The 20,445-nt window shown below is 52.4% G+C and overlaps 1 protein-coding gene across 1 annotated transcript; it reads left to right on the top strand.

Moving 5' to 3' along the window:
* The first annotated feature begins 12,825 nt into the window (after window positions 1–12,825).
* Window positions 12,826–20,096, top strand: LTO1 (LTO1 maturation factor of ABCE1). The gene is made up of 5 exons (XM_043924356.1): window positions 12,826–13,020; window positions 14,358–14,463; window positions 15,530–15,600; window positions 18,315–18,432; window positions 18,691–20,096. Exons 1-5 carry the CDS (start codon window positions 12,971–12,973, stop codon window positions 18,757–18,759), a joined length of 414 nt encoding a protein of 137 aa, XP_043780291.1. The 5' UTR covers window positions 12,826–12,970; the 3' UTR covers window positions 18,760–20,096.
* The last annotated feature ends 349 nt before the right edge of the window (window positions 20,097–20,445 follow it).

Raw genomic sequence — 20,445 nt, forward strand, 5'->3', positions numbered from 1 at the left:
CAGCAAGGCGATTCAGTTCTACACACACACACATATATACAGATATCTGTGTACATATATGTTTTAATGGATTCTTTTCTATCAGTGGCTATTATAAGATATTGAAGATGGTTTCCAGTGCTATACAGGAAGTTCTTGTTGTTTTATGTATTTTAGATATAGTGATGTGTATATTTTAATCCCAAACTCCTAATTAATTTCTCTCCCCTCTTCCCTTTGGTAACGGTAAGTTCATTTTCTATGTGAGACTATTTCTGGTTTGTAAAGGTCATTTGTATGATATTTTAGATTCCACATATAAGTGATATCATATGGTATTTGTCTTTCTCTTTCTAACTGGCTTAGCGTGAAAATCTCTAGGTCCATTCATGTTGCTGCAAATGGCATTATTTCATTTTTATGGCTGAATGTGATGCTATTCCGTTATATACATATATGCCGTGTCTTCTGGATCCATTCCTCTGTCAGTGGACATTCAGGCTGCTCCCAGGTCTTGTAAATAGTGCCGCGGTGAACACTGGGGTACATGTGTCTTTTCGAATTCGAGTCTTCTCCGGATATACGCCCAGGCGTGGGACTCCAGGGTAATTTTCTTATGTCACACTTGTTGTTATTTAGTCGCTAAGTCATGTCTGACTCTTTGCCACCCCATGGACTGTAGCCCACCAGACTCCTCTATCCGTGGGCTTTCCCAGGCAAGAATACTGGAGTGGGTTGCCATTTCCTTCTCTAGGGGATCTTCCCGACCCAGGGATCGAACCCACGTCTCCTGCCTCAGAGGTGGATTCTTTACCACTGAGCCACCAGGGAAGCCCATTAGACACACTTAGCAAATTAATAAATACCCCCACTTACTTTTGCTGAGAATGCAGTCCAGAGGAGAGAATTTAACCTGCACGCAGCACATCTTTCCTGGCACGTAGGCTCCTCGAGGCAGGTGTTAATGTTCAGTCCCTGTTGTACCCGCCCCCCAGCCCCTCGACACCTGCAGGCTCCCAGTGCATGAGCCCATGGAACCTGTACCCGCTCCAGGCCTCGAGGGTGTAGTTTCTCTTCTGGTGGGAGGCTAATGGGCAACTAGGGGGAGTGAGGAGCCTAGTGAAGGGTCCTTACCAGTCACAATTCTGACATCAGCTGCAGAGTTTGGTTCTTTCTGGGCCTCCACCTTCCCACCTGTAAAATGGGGGCTCGAACCTGGGTCTTTAGATTCAAAGTGATTTTCCTTTTAGAAAGGTATGTATTTAATTACACGAACAATGATGCATGAGTTATTTTTGTGAAAGAGTAAATTCTATGGGCAAAGAATAAGTCTGTCCCCATGTCACCCGCTGCTGCCCACCCTCTCATCACTCTGGACCGCTGAGTGCATGGGTACATACGTGGTTGGCACCACTGTGGTCCCAAGTCCATGTCACTCCTGGCTCATTCCTCTCCTCTCCCTGCCCCCCTCCCCCTCCCCACTGCCCACCTCTCCGCCAACATCTCTGGCTTCCGCACAGCTTCTCCCTCCTGACCCCTCACCCTTAGACTCTGCCTGGAGTCATCTCGCCCCCACACTTCAATGCAGACCTTCCAGACCACACTGACTAACCCAGCCAGCCTTTTGTCTACACCGGATTCCATCCCATGCACGGACCGCTCCATGGAAGCCCACGGATGCTGCGATGCTTCGCCCTTATCAGCAGAGACGTCCTGGAACACATCTCCATGCTCAGCAGCAAACACTTCTCCAGGGTGCTGGGGTCATTTCCTAGAGCTGCCGTAACAAAGGCCCTCACACCAGACCGCAACAGCATGGCTCTGTCCTTCCCAGTTCTGGGGGCCAGTTCTGATGCCGAAGCTGAAGCTCCAATCCTTTGGCCACCTGATGTAAAGAGCTGACTCATTGGAAAAGACCCTGATGCTGGGAAAGGCTGAAGGCGGGAGGAGAAGGGCACGACAGAGGATGAGATGGTTGGATGGCATCACCAACTCGATGGACATGAGTTTGAGCAAGCTCTGGGAGATGGCGAAGGACAGGGAAGCCTGGCGTGCTGCGGTCCATGGGGTCACAGAGACGGACAAGACTGAGCGACTGAACAACAAGCTCTGGAGGCCAGCGATCTGAGATGGAGGTGTGGGCAGAGCTCTGCTCCAGCTTCCAGGGGCTCCAGGAGTCCCTGGGCTTGTGTCCGCGTCCCTCTAGCCTCTGCTTCCATCCTCACGTGGCCTCATTTTCTCCCCCACGTGTCTGCTTTCTGCGTCACAATATAACACTGGACCCTGGATTCAGGGCCTTGTGGGTAACCAGGGTGCTCTTGCCATCGGAGCCTTATACTTGCAAAGACACTTTTCCAACTAAGGTCACATTCACAGGTTCTGAGGTTAGGACTTAATCATATCTTTAGGGGGCCATCCAACCCATGACAGATGGACAGACATTCGTAAAATTGTGTTGGAAACTGTTAGTCACTCAGTTTTGTCCGACTTTTTGGGACCCATGGACTGTAGCCCGGCAGGCTCCTCTGTCCGTGGGATTCTCCAGGCAAGATTACTGGAGTGGGTAGCCTTTTCCTTCTCCAGGGGATCTTCCCGACCCAGGGATCAAACCCAGGTCTCCTGCATTGCAGGCAGACTCTTTACCATCTGAGCCTCCAGGGGAGCCCCTGTGTTGGAAAGTGCATGCACATTTAAAACATTGCCAGAGGCTGTCAGACTGCATCCTCAGTGTATCCAGGGGTGATGTTCACACGCGCTTGGGCGCAGAGGCAGACTTCTCAGAAGCTCCGACCTCATTTACTTTGGGGAGACTGAGGACAGGAGGCAACAGTGCCTCATCCAGAGCTTCGCCCACCGCCCACGCCAGCCCGGCCTGGGGCCCTGCCGTCCCCATTGGCAAAGGCTGGCGGGGCCTGCGGCAGGCTGGCGAGCATGGGGGTCACCTCCTTCCTTCTCAGCTCTTCCATCCTGGGCCTGGGGCCCCAGGTGGAGTGACTGAGGCTGAAGCCTGGACCCCAGCGCCAGCCTGCAATGAGGAGTCTGAGACGTTGGATTGAAGTGGGACTCAGATTCAAGCTACCTGGCTGGACCAGGCTCCAGGATACCCCTGGGGGATTTGGAAGGCGGGGCTGCGTAACCAGGCTTCTCCCATCAGAACCAGGTGACCTGTTCCCTGGCCCATGTTTCCTTGTCCCCATGTGTGATCTGAGGGCCCTGAGCCAACAGGGGCAGTGGACCAGGGCTCCGTGATCAGTTCCAAGTGGGGGCCGGGTAGTCATGGGGCTGAGTCGAGTTGCAACAGAGGTGGCTGCCCCCCCCCCGCCCCATCCTGGCTTGGACATTTGCCTCTTCAAAGCCCGGTAGCTGTCCGGAGCCTCTGTGAGTAATGCTGATAAACTCCGTCTCCACGTCTGCTTTCAAGATGACAGTGATAACCTGAGAAGAGGGTCTGACACACAGTGGCTCCTTATCGTGGTTATGGTTCCGGGCTGGAGAGGTGGAAGCTGGGGGTAGAATGTTCCAGCACTCGTAGGCCGAAGGCCGGCAACGACTGGGGGGTACGGGAGTCCTGGTCCAGGGCTGCGGCAGCTCGGGTGAGGCGGGAGCCCATCCGAAGCGCAATGGTGCCCCCAGGTGGCGACTCTGGATCCCGAGGCTCGCGTTGCCAGCTCCCGCACCATCCTCTCCAGGCTCGAGCTCAGATCTCATCCTGGGGTTGATCAGTGGCAGCCCACCCATACTCTTTCGCAGACAACCCAGGGAGGTGGGAGAGTCTCCAATCATGGACTCCGGAAAAGTGTGAAAGGAGAGGAAAGCTTCATCCCTTCTGCAACCTGACATTAAAAGTGTATTTATAATATTTATGAATTCATCCTATTTCCCACATGCCAGGTACTCACCCTTTTATCAGCCCTCTGAGGTGGGTGTCAATATCCCTCCCATTTTACAGATGGGCACGCTGAGGCATGGGCAGGGGAATTCTACTAACGCCCAGTGGGTGAGACTCCATTCAGATACCGCCAAAGCTGGTTTCCTGCTGGAGAGCAGAGGAGGGAAGGGCAGGCTGTTGAGGACCGTCCCCCACCAACCCCACCCCACCATTATTGCCAGAGACTCAACTCTGGGCCTGACTGGGGGCCTTCCGGATGCCACCCTCCAGCTGGGGAAGAAGGGGAAAGGGGCGGGGGCTGCCTGGAGGTGGAAGGGCTGCGGCCCCAGGAAAACCCATAGAGGGGTCCCAGGCCAGAGGGGCCACAGAGCTGGGAGGAAGACACTGGAGGCCCAGAGTTGAGGCCCCTCTGAGGAAAGGAAGGGGTGTCAGCCACATGGAGATGCTGGAGGGCCCCCACTCTGGGGTCATGAGTCACGTGTGCCCTGCAGGACGGCTGTGTTGTGCCTTTGCCCATCATCTGACCTCAGCAGGCCCCTTCCCTCTCTGGAACACCATGCCTGGCTGGACCGGTCACTGCCTGGTCCGAGGCTCTGCCTCTCCATGTGCAGTACATTCCTAGAGGGCTGCCTCCCCTCCTGGTGGAAGATCTCTGAGCTCTGACCCTTTCTCTGATCACCTTCTATTTCGGGAAGGCTCTGTGGGCAAACACAGCCATGGTGGCCTCTGGCCCCTCCTCCTTCCGAGGGGCTGAGGGTTTGCTTCTCAGCCACCTGGGTCCCCTCACTTATTGGTTCAACAGCCTCTTGCTTACATTCAACAACCGTCTACTGGGCATCTACCTGGTGCTAGATCCTGCACGAAACGAGCTCTGCGGTTTTGGTATCTATTAATACTAACACTCAAGAATGTTCGTCTCATCTTTGCCACCTTCGTGCTCTGCTGGGCTCAGTCGCGCCTGACTCTGCGACCCCATGGACTGCATCCCACCAGGCTCCTCTGTCTGTGGGATTTCCCAGGCAAGAATACTGGGGTAGGTTGCCATTTCCTGCTCCAAGCAGGGTCTTCTGACCAGGGGATTGAACTCGCATCTCCTATCTCCTGCACTGGCCAGCGGGTTCTTTACCACTGCACGATCTGGGAAACCCCTGGGCTTGGAGTAACCATCGCCCAGCCGTAACGGATTCTGTGAAAGTGGGAAATAGCCCTTCCCCAATTAAGCCCCTGAGACAGCAGCGTTTCTCTACCCCTGCAGCCCAGCCTAGCTCAGCCTAACACGAGGTGAGCCCTCCTCAAAGCGGAGGGCTTGTTGCCACGGCTTTGTGCCACTCTCCCCAAGACCTCTCTGCTCCTCCATCAGCGCGTGACCCTCAGGGACCCGCCTGGGTCTGAGGAAGCAAGGAGTCCGGCCCTGCCTGCTGGGACTCTCCTTTCAAGAAAGGAAGTGGCGGTCAACCCGGCTTCTCCTTCCAGCGCTTGGAATCGAAGGCTCTGCCTCTGTGGATCCCAGAGTAGAGGCAGAGAGATGAACGACCAGGAGCTGGGGGGCTGGGCGCGCACAGTCTGGGCCGCATCTCAGAGCTTGTCCTGCCCGGCGCTGGCCTGGGCGGTTCGACCACGCAGGGGTTTCTGCTGCCTCGGGGGCAGAGACTGACCCCTGCTGGCCAGGGCCCTTCTCTAGAGCAGCAATCCCCAATCTTTTTGGCACCAGGGACTGGGTACTTGGAAGACGATTTTTCCACCAGGTTGGGGGGGGGGTTCGGGAGGTAATGCTCGCGATGGGGACCAATGGGGAGCTGCAGGTGAATCTCCGATGGTCACTTGCCACCGCTCACCTCCTGCTGTGCACCCCCTTCCTCACAGGTCGCAGGCTGGGGACCCATGATTTAAGGCGCTCAGGGGACCCCTACTGGTGGTCACTGGTCACAACTCAGGCTCCCACCACAACCCAGGTCTCCTGCTTTGTGGCTGCGGGGGATTCCTGTGGAGGCAGGAGGAAAATGGCCCTTGCAGGCAGGCTCCAGAGCGCCTCTGGAAGACAAGGAGCAGAAGAGACTCCGCCAGAGAGGCTGGAAGGGACTCAACCCTTGGATTCTCGGCCCCCTGCCCCAGCGGGTCACACTTGGATGAAAGCCTGGAGAATACCTCTTTTTCCAGTTGCGCTTTCCCTTATGGGTGGCTCAGTTGGTAAAGAAACTGCCTGCAATGCAGGAGATCCAGGTTCGATCCCTGGGTTGGAAAGAGCCCCTGGAGAAGAAGAATGCTACCCCCTCCAGTTTTCTTGCCTGGAGAATTCCGTGGATGGAGGATACAGTCTGTGGAGTCGCAAAAAGTCAGACAGCTGAGCGACTGACACTTTCACTTCGTGATGCCCGTAGTACAAGACGGAGATCTGTTTCCTGGAAGAGAGTTGTCATCTAATGACTTCTGTTTAAGACATTGAAATCCATTTTTTTTCCCTGCTTATGAAAGGCTATGCTACCTTGTGATTAAAAAAAAAGATCAAACTCATAAAAACATAGAAAATAAGTATTATTCACAATCTCATCAATCCTATCCCCCAGAGAGGAAGTTCTGTAAATCAAGGACTTGGATAAGATTAATCTACACTAGGAAAGGGACCCCAACTCTGCAAATTAGTTTTGAACATATATTAAAAACAGTCAGTATACTTGCAGGTTCCTTCTCCAACCACCACGGGAGCAAATGACACATTTTGTTTTTAACTTGGTTTGTTTTTTTTTCATTCTAATAAAATGGTCATGTTTCCAGTTCAGCCATTATAGAGCTCAGATCAGGTTTGGTTTGGTTCATTTTGGAGGTTGCCTACTATTTCACTGTGAATATAAAAATTAAAAAAAAAATCATTTCCAATAAGACAACACTTTCCAATCAACTTTGATGAAGTTTTTCATTTCAGTTATATCCACTTGGTTCTCTTTAAGAGAAGAAAATGCAAAACATTTCTATTTTTAAGATTGTGTTTTATTTGTTAATATGGTAGATCCCTGGCTTCTCTTGTGGCTTGGCTGGGAAAGAATCCGCCTGCAATGTGGGAGACCTGGGTTCGATCCCTAGGTTGGGAAGATCCGCTGGAGAAAGGAAAGACTACCCACTCCAGTATTTTGGCCTGGAGAGTTCCTTGGACTGTATAGTGCATGGGATCACAGAGTTGGACACAACTGAGTGACTTTCATTTCACTGGGAGTTGATTATACCAGCTCCTTTATATTTTTGTTATAAATTATTTAATATTAATGTTTTGAAATCATTGGAATAAGTGCAGCTAAGGCAGCTTTCAGAGGAAACTAAGAATGGAAGCTTAGAAAGCTCTATACCCTTGAAAACCTTTTTAGATAGTTTTCACTGTGCCCATTTAAACCATCCCTTGTTTTTAAAATTAAATTCGTTATTTTTGGCCGTGTTGGGTCTTCGCTGCTGCACACGGGCTTTCTCTAGTCGGGGTGCACAGGCTTCTCACTGGTGGCTTCTCCTGTTGCAGACCACGGGCTCAGTGTCATGGCGCTTGGGTTTAGTTGCCCCGTGGCATGTGGGATCTTAGTTCCTCAACCAGGGATCGAACCCATGTCCCCTGCATTAACCACTGGCCCACCAGGGAATTCCCCAAACCATTTTTATTTCCATTCAATTAGATGGAGAAATTTCAGTTCCTGAGATAAATACAAGCAATCATCACAGCGTTTTCTCAGAAACTAATTTAACAAGGAGAGAGATCAATTCCGATTTTTCCTGCTTGCTTTTTATGGGTTCAGTTGCTAACTCAGACACCAAATTTGAAATTTAGCTAAAATTTTTGCAATAAATTATATTTGAACTTAAAACTTAGCCTTTTTCTACATTTAAGGCCCTAGCTTTAAAGTCTGGTCCTTGTTAGAAAACGAGGCAATTTGTGAAAATAATATTAAAAAGCCAAAATAATGTAATCAAACTCTTGGATTTCAATGTTAAGACAATCTGTGTTCAAAACAATATTTTAGGAACACAACCAGAGAAATAAATGCAGTGGTTGGGGGGAATCCCTGTAAAGCTTTAATTTTCCGACTAACAATTTGAGTCAGTAATGTTGACTTTTGTAACACATACAATCTTTCAAAGCTTTTGCACACGTCTTTAAAGCTTGAAATTAATTCGTGCTCCTCTGTACAAGTCTTTACACCCATGAGTTTTGCCGTACGGCTGTGTGCACGCTCAGTCGTGTCCGACTCTTTGTGGCTCCGTGGACTGTAGCCCACCAGGCTCCTCTGTCCATGGACGTTTCCAGGCAAGCATACTGGAGTGGGTTGCCATTTCCTCCTCCAGGGGATCTTCCCAATACAGTACAATTGGTCTCTTTTTTTTCTCATCACATATCAGTTTCCCTCTGCCAAAAAAACAGAGCTTTTACTTTCTTTCAGCAGATAACGGTTTATGCTCATGACGTGTATTTTATGTATGTAATAATAAGAGAACAGTTCCTTTACTTGGGACATGTTTGCAATACAACATGAAGTGTTTGGTGGGGGTGGATGTAAAGTTGTACATATATGAAGATTATTTTTCTGTGGAAATTCAAAGGGGAAAATGCGACAAAATTAGCAAAAATGAATTGGTGACCATAGTGGATTTGTTTGCTTGCGTGTTTTGCCCTTTTTCTTATATCCCAAACGTTTTGTGATTTCATTTGTTTATGAAAAATGGACAAAAAAGCTAACAAAGAGAAGATAACAAAATAATACATAGTCTACTTCACTTCATCTTTACAAATATATTTTTCTTGGCCTTTTTATTTAAGTAACTCATGTTCACTGTATGAACATGGAATATTCAGAAAAAAATATAAAAGAGGAAATTTAAAATTACTGTAATTTCAAAATCTAGATATAATCACTGTTAACATTTGGGTGTTCTTACTTTAGTTTTTTAAAAGCATAATTATTTAATGTCATTGGAGTCAGAGTATATGTAAAGTTTTTTCTTTATTTTTTACCCTTTGTTTCTATTTTTTTTTTATTTTGTATTTTTTATTTAAGTATCATTGATTTGCCATATCATGTTTTAGGTGTACTAGATTTTTTTCCTCTTTTTCTTTAAACATCAGGAGCCTTCTCTGTGACATTACTCTTATTTGATATATTATTTTTGGTGGGCGCTTAAGTCTTCACTGCGAATATCCTACCATATATGTACCATCATCCTCACTTTGTCATCACTTCCGGCTTTTGTAGCTCATGCTATAATACTTCATTGGACATCATTGTACAGAAAATTTTCACTTTTCTCCGTTTATTTCCTTGAGCTGAAGTCCTAGAAAGGAAATTCCTAGGTAGAAGGGTAAAAAACATTTAAAATGTCCTTATCTTTTTGAACTGCTAGACCAAAAGGTAGCTTTAGCTTAGGCATCTGTGGGCACTGACAGTATTTTCCTTCTAAAAATGGTGATTTTTTTTTTCCATTTTGAAAAGGTAAAAAATGAGGCTTGTTCTTTTGATCCACATTTTTTTTTTTTAACTACTAGTAAGTCTGTCTTTGCTATACTTTTGTTTGCCAGCAAACTGTATTTTTTTTTTTTCTGTGAATTGTATATTCAAGTCCTTGGGCCATGCTTTTCCTTGTTAAGATGCATTAATTTCTTATCCATTTTAAGAGATTCTTCATAAACCAGAAACATTATTCCTTTAGTTATAATATTTATGACCAATACATTCCCAGATTATCTTTGGTTTTTAATTTTGTTCATTACCACGTTTGCACATGCGTGTGTGTTCAGTTGTTTCAGTCGTGTCCAATTCTTTACGACCCCGTGGACTATAGCCCACCGGGCTCCTCTGTCCCTGGGATTCTCCAGACAAGAATACTAGAATGCTTGCCATGCCCTTCTCCAGGGGATCTTCCCCACCCAGTGATCAAACCCATGTCTCCTGCGCCTTCTGCGTGGGCAGGTAGATTCTTCACCCCTGAGCCACCTGGGAAGTCCTATTACCACGCTTGGACTTGCATAAATTTGCATTGATTTTCCCTTTGTGATTTCCCCCGTGGCTTTTCAAGTGTTGAAAACGAGTCTCCATACTTATCTGAATGTTCCACCTAAATTTTTAAATGTCTTGCTTTTTTCTTTAAAAAAAAGAGTCTTTAATTCATTTAGAACTATTTTGATGAATGGTATGAGATATAAAGGCTTTCCAGATGACATAGTGGTAAAGAAGCCACCTGCCAACACAGAAGACGCAGGAGGCACAAGAGATACCAGTTTGATCCCTGGGTTGGGAAGGTTCTCTGGAGAAGGAAATGGCAACCCATTCCAATAGCTTTGCTTGGGAAATTCATGGACAGAGGAGCCTAGCGGGCTACAGTCTATGGAGTCACAAAGAGTCAGACAGGGCTGAATGACTGAGTACATGAGATATAAATGGAACTTGACTTTTCCCAGACAACAAGTTTTCCCATTTTAGTGATTGATGAATATCCCTTTCCCCCATTAATTCGTGGTGCTTTTCATCCTGTGGGAAGGTTTTCTGTTTCCTGAGTCCCCTTCCAGGCCATTCCATCCCTATTTCATTCACCTGTCTATTCTTGAACAAACATGCTACAATATTTTTATGGATACTGTTGCTGAGTCACTAAGCTGTGCCTGACTCTGTGCAACCCTATGGACTACAGCCCTCCAGGCCCCTCTGTCCATGGGACTGATTTCCCAGGCAAGGATCCTGAAGTGGGTTGCCGTTTCCTTCTCCAGGGGATCCTCCTGGCTCAGGGACAGAACCCATGTCTCCTGCATTGGCAGGTGGGTTCTTTACCACTGAGCCACCTGGGAAGCCATATTTTTATGGAGACTTTCTTTTTTCACATCGGGTATAGCAAGTCCCCAATATCATTCTCTCTTTCAAAAGCATCTTAGTTATTCTTATCAACTTATTCATCCAGATGAAATTTATTTATTTATTATTTTAATTTTTTATTGCTTTGGCTGCACTGGGTCTTTGTTGTGGCTCAAGGGTTTAGTTGCTCCATGCCATATGGGATCTTAGTTCCCTGACCAGGGATTGAACCTGCATCCTCTGCATTGGAAGGTGGATTCTTAACCACTGGACCACCAGGGAAGTTCCCAGATAGAATTTAGAGTTTGACACACTTCCCCCAGATCATGTGGAAACTGGGGTTGCATTTCTTCCTGTCTTGGGTGGCGGGGTAGTTATCCTTGCATAGGTTTTGCTCAGATCTTATTTCTAAGAAACTTATTGTGACCATGATAAAGTGGATTTCCTGAATATCCCTGCTCAGACCACGACTAATTATTGTTAGAATAACAAAAAGCAAGTGATTTTTTTTTGGCGATTCAACTGCATAGCTACTTACTGAACTGTATTATGAATTCTGAGAGGGTCTTATATGCTTATTTTGGAATTTCTAGATGGACCGCCATACCTACATATAATGACACTTTGTTGTCTTTTTTCCCCAAAGATAGTTAAGACTTCATTTCATTGCTCCATTTTATTGCACTGATTAGGTCTACTAGATATGTTCAAAGCATTCTTGTTTTACTCCTGATTTTAATGGTAAAGCTTTTGGTAATTTATATCTATGTTCCACTGTGGCTGATAGTTTGACATACCTTTAAAAAATTGTGTCCAGGAAGTACCTGCCATGGAAATGACAAATGGGAGGACTAACACTATAAGCTATTTTTTTTTTTAAAGGGGGGTGCCTTCAGCTGGAGAGGGCTCTGGGGGTTGTTAATCACAAATCATTTTGTGCTGATTCTTGACTCTCTGCCTGAATTATGAATAGCTCTACTTTTACTTGTAGCTCAGCTTGTAAAGAATCCGCTTGCAATGTGGGAGACCTGGGTTCGATTCCTGGGTTGGGAAGATCCCCTGGAAAAGGAACGGCTACCCAATCCAGTATTCTGGCCTGGAGAACTCATAGTCCATGGGGTTGCAAACAGTCGGACATGACTGAGCCACTTTCACTCACTACTTTTACTGGGGTTTCCCTGGTGGCTCAGATGGTCAAGAAACTGCCTGCAATGCAGGAGACCTAGGTTCGATCCCTGGATTGGGAAGATTTCCCTGGAGAAGGGAATACCAACCTACTCCCAATATTCTTGCCTAGAGAATTCCATGGACAGAGGAGCCTGGCAGTCTATGGTCCATGGGGTGGCAAAGAATCAAACACGACTGAGCGACCAACACTTTCATTTTCTTTCTGCTTTTGCTTTAAAAACAACCGCAAGAATAAAAACACAAACACTTTTATTTCTAGTTTTCAAAGAACTCTAAAGTTTTTAAAACCGATGCCAACAGTTATTCATTGAGTGTTAAGAGGACCTAGGCTGTTCCTTTCACCTGCTGCTGTTTCAGATTCCCCGGGGGTCTGGTCAGCGCTGCGTTGTTTCTCGAACAAACAAAAGCCCAAAGGCCCTGGAATACCGTTATCGTGGATTCAGTGGCCTTTTAGGCGGGGGTCTCAAGTCTGACTTGGTCCTGGAGGGTGGCCCTTGACTGTGGATCGGGGTCGGCAGGGGACCGGGCCACTTTTCTCTGGGTACTGCCATTCCACGAATTGCCTTTATTGGAACTTTTCCCCTCCAAACCCCACGGGCCCAGAGCCTGTGAGCCAGAGTTCCGGGAGGGGTTTGGTTCTTTGATAAATTTTCCAAGTTTCTTTCCCTGGTCCTTTCTGAGCCGCTGTTGGCAGTTCGGTGGCCTCTGCCTGGTTTTGGGAAAGTGAGATCACGGGTAAGCCCGGCGTAGACAGGTGGATGCTCCAGGCGGGGACCGATTGACCAGTTCGCGGCCCGAGCCGGGAGGCGGGGCAAGGGGCCGCGGGGCAAGGGGCCTCGGGGCGGGGCCGCGTCCCGGCCTAGCCCCACCCAGTGCCGCCGCCGCCGCCGCCGCCGCGCACGCGCCCTGGGCCCGCGCCGGCGCGTGCTGAGCCCTTCGGCGTGCCGTCGTTACCCGGCCTGCCCCGCGCAGCCGTCCCCGGAAGTGAACTCGGCGTCGCGGGTGGCCGGGGTTTCCGCGCCACGCTGTGGCCTCGCGTGTCCGCGGCTCCATCGCGGGGCGGCGGAGCTCGACGGGCGGGGGCTGGTCGGCGGCCGCCATGGCCGGGGAGCAGGACATGTTAGACGCTGTCGTGATGGCAGATGAGAGGTGGGTGGGTCGGGGCCCCCCGCCCTGGCGTGTTGGCTCTCAGCCTTGGGGTGCGGCCCTGGGGGAGCGCATTGGGGCCGCAGAGGCGGCCGGCGCGGGATGGCCCAGGATGCTGTTACTTTACTCGTCGGCTTCTCGGGCGAGCGCCAGGCACCCAGCTGCTCCTCCGGACCCGCCTCCCTCCTCCGGGGCTGCCCCCATGCATCTGCTCGGCCTGCTGACTGCCTCCCTCCAGGGACGCCCTGTCCTCGGGTGGGGCGGACCTCTGCCATCTAGGCGCTGCCCACCTCTTTCTTGTTCCTCAATGGTGCGACAGACGGCCGCATTCACGGACAGGCTCATTAAGGTGTCAGGCGTCATCCTTTTCCTTCCTGAGCCCCTGGGCAGCGCCTAGGGGCTATGACAAGGAGCGGGGCTCTTGGCTGCTTTGATGGCTGTCTTCCAGTGCCCGGCCTGCTTGAGACATCGATAGACGACCGTGAGAAAGAGGGAGCAGTAAGCGATCAGTCGCTGACAGTTCATTTGGAACTTGCTGTGAGCTGCATGCTGAACTAAACCTTGTACCCCCCGTTATCTATTTTATCCCTACTTGTGAACTAGATCCCGTCTTTGAGATGGGGAGGCAAGGTCACTCCCAGGGCGGGAGCCAGGATAAGTGGGAGTGACACACTTGGCCTCACCGGGGGCTCCAGCCTGCCCCTTTCACTTTGGTGGCCCGTGGGTTGTGCTGGTGACAGTTCCACTGCCGGCCCCTGTAAGTCAGAGCCTTTATTCTCCCGCAGTCTCTGCAGTCATGGTACGCTTTGCAGTGCCCTGATGGCACTTCTCCCTGCTTGGCTCCTGAGGTGTGATGGAAAGCCTGGTGCAGACAACAGTTTCCCTTGTCTGTCTGTTTTGAAGCACTTGCCCAAACAGTCTAGCTTACAGACTTACGGAACTGAGGTTGCTGACTAAGTCACTGGGGAGATTTCAAAAAGCAGATTCCTGAGCTTTACTGAATATGAGGGGCGAGGCTCCTGCATTTGTATCTTTGGGATTTTCCTGTGTGTTTCCAGTATTCTGCCCAGTTTGGGAATCCCTGATTCAGCCCAGCTTCCTCATTGTAGAAGAGCTGAATTTGGCTTCAAGACGTACAGCAGCTTCAGAAGCAGAGGCTTCAGGAGGGAGCTGACACCGGACCTAGGTTTTATGGCTCAGGCTCTCTTGTTTTCCGGTGATACTAGGTCTTGTCTTGCGGTCTGGGTCTAGGTCTGGGTCGTGTGGAGGAGAAGAGTTTTTCCAGGAAGAATCCTCTTTCTCCTGTGTATTTACTCAGCCTTGCTCCTTCTCCGTCACAGGTTTCACAGGGAAGGGTACCGGGAAGGCTATGAAGAAGGAAGCAGCCTGGGTATGATCGAAGGGAGACAGCATGGCACGCTCCATGGAGCTAAAGTCGGATCTGAAGTGAGTGGGACCCCCGCCCCACACCCCCCGCCACTTAGCAAGGAGTCCTGTTCTTTTACTGTTGACAGTTTACCTTGATGGTCGGTATGATCAAGCCACAGTTTCAGGCCTCTTAAAATGGCAGTAGGCTAGATAGAACATTGATGGGTTCATATTCCTAGGACAGAGCCTGCAGAGCATGTGGCTGTGTGATGATGACGCAGTCGGGTGGGCTGGAGGAAAAACCAGCCGCTCGTCACCTCGGTGGGTGTCAGTCCTGCAGAGAGCGCCCCGTGTTGTGTGACAGTGTGCCATTGGTATTTACGTTGGAATTCCATAAAATCCTGATTTTCCTTTTCTCCTGCCTTTTGTCCTGGATAGGCCCTCACTTACAAGTAACTGGCCGTAAACAGCGAAGTCTGAGGCCATCGGAACTGTGTTAGGCATCTGCGGCTTCAAAACAAATCAGCACAAGCCACGTGGCCTTAAGACAACCAGTGTTGCTCATCCGACAGAGGTCCTGGGGTCCGTGGTCCAGGAGCAGCCGAGCCAGCTGGTTCTGGCTCAGGGCCCCTTGATGCTGGAGCTAAGAGTCAGCCAGGGCTGCCAGCCACTCGAAGGCTTGCCTGGGGCCAGAAGAGGTGCTTCTCAGACGGCCCGCTCCCTCGGCTGTCTTCAGCACGTGGCCGTCTGCATAGGGCCGCCCGAGTATCCTCCTGACCCTGTGTGGGTGGCCCAGGTGGGCAGGGCAGAGCTGACGTTGCCTGTTAACACCTAAATCCAGAGGTCACATGCTGCCTCCTCTTCTGCGTTCTGCTCATCACGGCCACCCGATACAGTCGGGAGACCACGCAGGCATGAGTACCAGCGGAGCGGGGAGGTGGGGCCCAGCAGGCCACCTTGGAGGCCGTCTGTCCCGCTGATGACTTGACCTCTGACCTCCAGTTCCTGCTCCAGGACAGTATGAGAAGCAGCGCCCCTGTGCCCCCTCCTGCCCTCCGCCACCTTAGTTTTGAGAGCCTGATAATTAGATCAAATACAGCGCTCGGTTATTCATCACACTCTTCAATGTCTCGTCAATTCACAGATCGGGTGCTACCGAGGCTTCGCGTTGGCTTGGAGAGGCCTCCTGCACGGTTGCGCCACTGAGAGAGACAGGTAGAGCTGAGCCTGCTTCCTTCTTCAGCGTCGGGGCCGGACTTGCGGCTCCGTGGTGCACCCTGATCGCGGGTGGTTAGAGTCCCCGTCTCCTCGTCTGTAACACGGAGAAGATAATCGGGCTGAAGTAACCTCACGAGATTGTTACGAGGTTTACAGGAAATAGTACCTAGAAGGTGCTGGGCCTGTTTTGGGTGTTGGATGAACACCTACTGTTTTCCCAAGAGTCCTCTGATCTCCCCCGCCTTTTCCCTGGAGGCCTTCAAGCACTTGGTGACGTTCAGTGGCCCTGCCAGTCAAGGCGGGTTGGAAACGACTTCATTGTCTCGTTTCCTTTGAGCTTCTGATAAACAGAGCACAGTAGTCTGGGTGTGATCCAGGCTCAGAAACAGTGACTCCGTCGTCACCGGGGCTTTTAATGTAGCCAGAAGGTCTAACGAGATGACCCGGTCCATGTGTTTTGCCGTATCAGCCTGGAAGCACTAAGGAGCCGTTAGCTGTCCTCTGTAGCGTTTGTAGCCTTCTGAACATTTTCTTACGGGGTGCCTCTTCCCGAACCCCCGGGACCGTGTCCCCCGCTGCGGTCTTCACTCTTCACCCTTCCGTGCAAGGCTGTCCCGCTGCTCAGGGGAGTGGACGTGGGGCTTCGGTGGCTGCTCTGCGTCATTCGGATGCCCGGTGGCTTTGCCTGGCCGGGGAGAGGCTCCAGGAGCGTGAGTGACAGAGCGCAGAAGCTGGCATTCCCCCGTCCATGTGACTTGTCATTTGGAATGTTTTGAATTTCTAGAACTTGTGCCACTGCCATATTCACGTGTCGGAGCAGGGATGCTTGAGACAGAGTCTGGGTGATCCTGGGGTCACTGCTGTCTGAGCTGTCCCATCACTGAGCCAGTGGGAGCTGACCAGACTCGTCCGTCACGCAGGGCCACCTCGAGGGGGTTTTCCTCTAAAGACCCAGCGGGCCGGCGGAGTAGCCAGTGATCTGGTTGGGACGGTGGGTGGAAGCCCTGGGGGCGGTCAGGGCTGAAGGTGCCTCTGCACTCCCGGTCCTGAAGGTGGGCGGGACGCGCCTGGAATGGAATTCCCCAGTAGCGCCCCCCTCCCTGCGCTGGTGTCTGCGGCTCACGGAGGGCGTGAAGGTTCCTGTATCTGGGGGTTGCCAACTCACACCCGGGGCAGGGGTCCCCCTGTCCTAGAGCCGTGCCCCCAGGCTCCATCAGAAGAGGGTTGTGTCAGGACTGGTGGGAGCCCCACTGCCCCCGCCCCACCAGCAGAGCCTAAACACGTTTATCTTAGAGGAGTGATTTTTGGATTTTCTGAGTCTCTACAGTTTTAAAAAAAACAATAGAAGGCGGACAGAGGTCCTTCCGCTGCTTTATGTTCCAAGTAATGATGTTAAAAGAGAAACGCCTGCCCTGGGTGTCCTCACTCGGTGAAGCCGGGGACTCTTCACCCCGGAGAAGGTGGTGGGAGCCTGTCTCAGCCTGCAGGATGGGGTATCCAGCGGGTGACCCTGGCTCTCTGACCCTCCCCGAGATGCCCCTGCCCTCCCGCGGGCCGGTGGAGCCCCGTTTTCCTTACTGGAGCCCTGAGTGGGCCACACCCCCGGGGCGCGCACCAGCCTTGACCGTGCCCCGGGCTGAGTGCGTCTGGCGCAGCTGCGGTAACTGGCCATCGGACGGGGCTGCTCGCGGACTTGAGAGTGGGCGGTGGTCCCCACGTGTGGGCACGCACAGCCGTCCCCACGTGAGGGCACCTGCTTTCCGTCTACTGGCGACCGAGTGCCTCGGCGCTTTCCTTCGCTTGCCGTGATGCTACGCGGTTGTGTTTTCCCCGAGAGGCAGCTGTCGTGATTCTGTAAACTGGTTTAAGAGCAGCAAACGTGAGCGGTCCTGGTCGCTTTGAAGGGCTGTCGCTTCATCCCAAGGAAGAGTCCTTCGCGATTCCCTGGGAACAGATACTAGTATGCTCCTGACGCCCGGGGATCGGAGGTGGGCAGGGTCGCTTGCCCGTGACCCAGAAGGGCGCCTGCCCTCCCCAGTGGGAGCCCCGGCCTCCAGGGTGTGGTGGAGACTGACCGTTACTCAGCGCTGTTCTGCGACAGGTCCTGGGCTTTCTCTGGATTACTGATCCTCCTGAGCCTGGGAGGTGGCCGTCAGGGCCCCATTTTACAGATGAGGATGCCAAGGCCCAGAGCTGTGAAGTCCCTGAGTTCCTTAGGGCAATCCTGCTCAAGGCTGAGCCCCTTGTCTTTCTGGGGAAGAGGGCTGAACTCAGATAGCAGACACTGTGGACGGAGCAGGCTTGGTGTTCACCTGCTGTTAACCTCCCTGAGGCCCTGAGTGTGAAGGTTCCAGATCCGAGAAACCCCCCAGATGGGAACAGGTGTGGCCATGCCCCGCGCTCTTTCCTTCTGGTCCTGTGCTCCGGGGTCAGGCCTGGGGACCGGTGGTCTCGGTGCTCGTTGCTTCGGCCCCTGGTCCAGGCCGCAGCTGGCCCGGTGAGGGCGGTTCTCACTTGATGTCGGGTGCAGGGGTGGGCGGGCGCCCGTTGCCAGGCGAGAGAAGGTTGTTCAGTGACGACTGAGTTAGCCGCCAGCTTCCGAACCCCGGCGTGCTCAGCACCACTGCCTTAAGGAGCGCTCCTGGCGCCTGGCTGCATAGGCCGAGCCTGCCGTGCCGGGGACTGAAGGTCTTTCTTTCTGTGTCTTACAGCAAAAAGATGAAGGTCTTAGAGGCATTGATTGGGATGATTCAGAAGTTCCCTTACGATGACCCTACTTACGATAGACTTCACGAAGACTTAGACAGAATTAGAGGGAAGTTTAAGCAGGTTTGTGTCCCATGTGTTTCTGGTTGATCGGGGTGCCTGTCTTAGACGTGGCTAGGTGCCCTGGGGGCCCCCTTTGCTAACAGTTTTGGGGCCACCCGTGCCGTGTCTTTGGTCCATAGAGCAAGTCCTCGTGTACCTCGATGTGAGGAAACCGGGTCCATCTGGGGAGCAGGCGCGAGGACCCCGTGGAGGGTGGTGGCCTAGAGAGAGGAGTCTGCACTCATCTAAAAAGCCACCTTTTTCCTCTTGCGTTTCCAGTTTTGTTCATTACTGAACGTTCAGCCCGACTTTAAAGTCAGCACGGAAGGTTCTGGACTTTCATTCTGAGGACGACAGATGAACAAAGACAGGACATCAAGGAGCAGATGTTCGTGTGTTGAGTGTTGAAAAATGTGATTAAAGGCATTCAGTGAGGAGGATTCATCGTTCTGCAGGGTCGGTTCCAGTCTGGCCGGTGAAAGGGCCCCGTTCCCCAAGGTCCCCCTGTGTGGCCTCCGTCACCCACCCTCCAGGGGCCCCTCCACACAAGCCCATCCCTGGTTGGGTCCTGTCTGCCCCGCAGTCTGGGCGCGGCCCTGGCAGAGCCCTCGAAGGCTGCTCGTCTCCGCTCCAGGGTCCAGGCCGCCAGCTCATGGGTCCCCGCCACCTGGCAGGCCTGGCTGGATGCAGACCTGGCTCTGGATGGAAGAGACACCCCTGTTACTCCCCGGGCTTGGTCAGTGCTCAGAGGGGCCGTTTTTTAAAAACGAGGAGACAGGGTTGGCCCGGCAGGAGTGACGGGCACTGTGGCGTGTACTGAGCCTCGAGATGCGCCAGCGCTTTGTGACCTGCTCCTGGTGTTTTATTTCACCCCTTCGGGAGCCCACGAGGCGGGCGTTACGAATGGTTTATAGAGGAACCCGAGGCCTGAGAGACCGCCCCGTCCAAGGGCTGGGACTCCGGCCCTGGCGCTCACCAGTCTCCTGGTGCCCGGCCCGGGACACACGCCCGCACCCACAGGCCCGGGTCCCCGCCCGCAGTCCGCGCTGTGCTCATCGCCTCCTGTGCCCTGGACGTGGGCATCCGGCTGAGAGGAGGAGAGGCCGGCCGCGTCCCTGGGGAGCCGGGACACCTCCATGGACGCGGGCATCCGGCGGAGAGGAGGAGAGGCCGGCCCTGTCCCCAGAAGCAGGGACGTGCCCTTCCACGTCCCTGGGTGCGGGGAGGTACCCTGCTGTTAAGAACGGTCTCGGGGGAAGATCTGAAGGTCGCCGCTCTGCCTACAGACACCTTGGGGTCGCTGTGAGTCCGTTCTAGCTTTTACAATCCTCCCAGAGCATTTGGGTGCACTCTGCTCCTCTGGCAGCTGCTGAGGGTCCCTGCGGGGCTTGGACATTCAGCTGGCTGGGCACCGAGGGAGGAACGTCTTCTCGAGGCTGGTGGACACACTGCGGCTCTGCCCGGGTCGCTGTCCGCGCGTCTGGCCGTGTGCTCCTGGCCTGCAGCCCCTTCTTAGCTCTGGGTGGGCCGGGCCTCAGCCCGCCGTTGTCACAGAGACCGCCAGCTCATCTCCGTCCAGCGGGGTGGAGGGCTCTGTTGTGTTCCTGGGCGGAATTTTGTGTTTCCTTGGATAATGTATTATTTTTATAATTAGAGAAAAATAAACAGCATATTTTAAAGCCAAAGGCTGGCTGGGACCTTTCTGATATGACTTTTCGTGAATTCGTTCCTTCTTCCGTGGTACTTGGCGGGGAGGAACCAGGGTCGCATGGGGCAGCCCCCTCTTGCGTTTGTGTCTGGCTTTAATTAACCACGTGGAGGCAGCTTCCGTGGGAGGGCGGTCTTGCTGCCGCCAGCCCCCAGCCCCTCGCACGCATCCCCGCTGCCCCCTTGCCCTCCCGCCCCGTCTCGGCCTCTCCGTGGCCCCGTGTCAGGCAGACCCGCAGCAGCCCGTTCCTCTCCCCCATCCCAAGGGGCTTAGCTGCCTTGTCGCTGTCTTCAGGGCCCCTGGACCCTGTGCTCACCCTGTGGCTG

The sequence above is a fragment of the Cervus elaphus genome, chromosome 2 (assembly GCF_910594005.1).
Source record: "Cervus elaphus chromosome 2, mCerEla1.1, whole genome shotgun sequence".
Taxonomy (NCBI): Eukaryota; Metazoa; Chordata; class Mammalia; order Artiodactyla; family Cervidae; genus Cervus; species Cervus elaphus.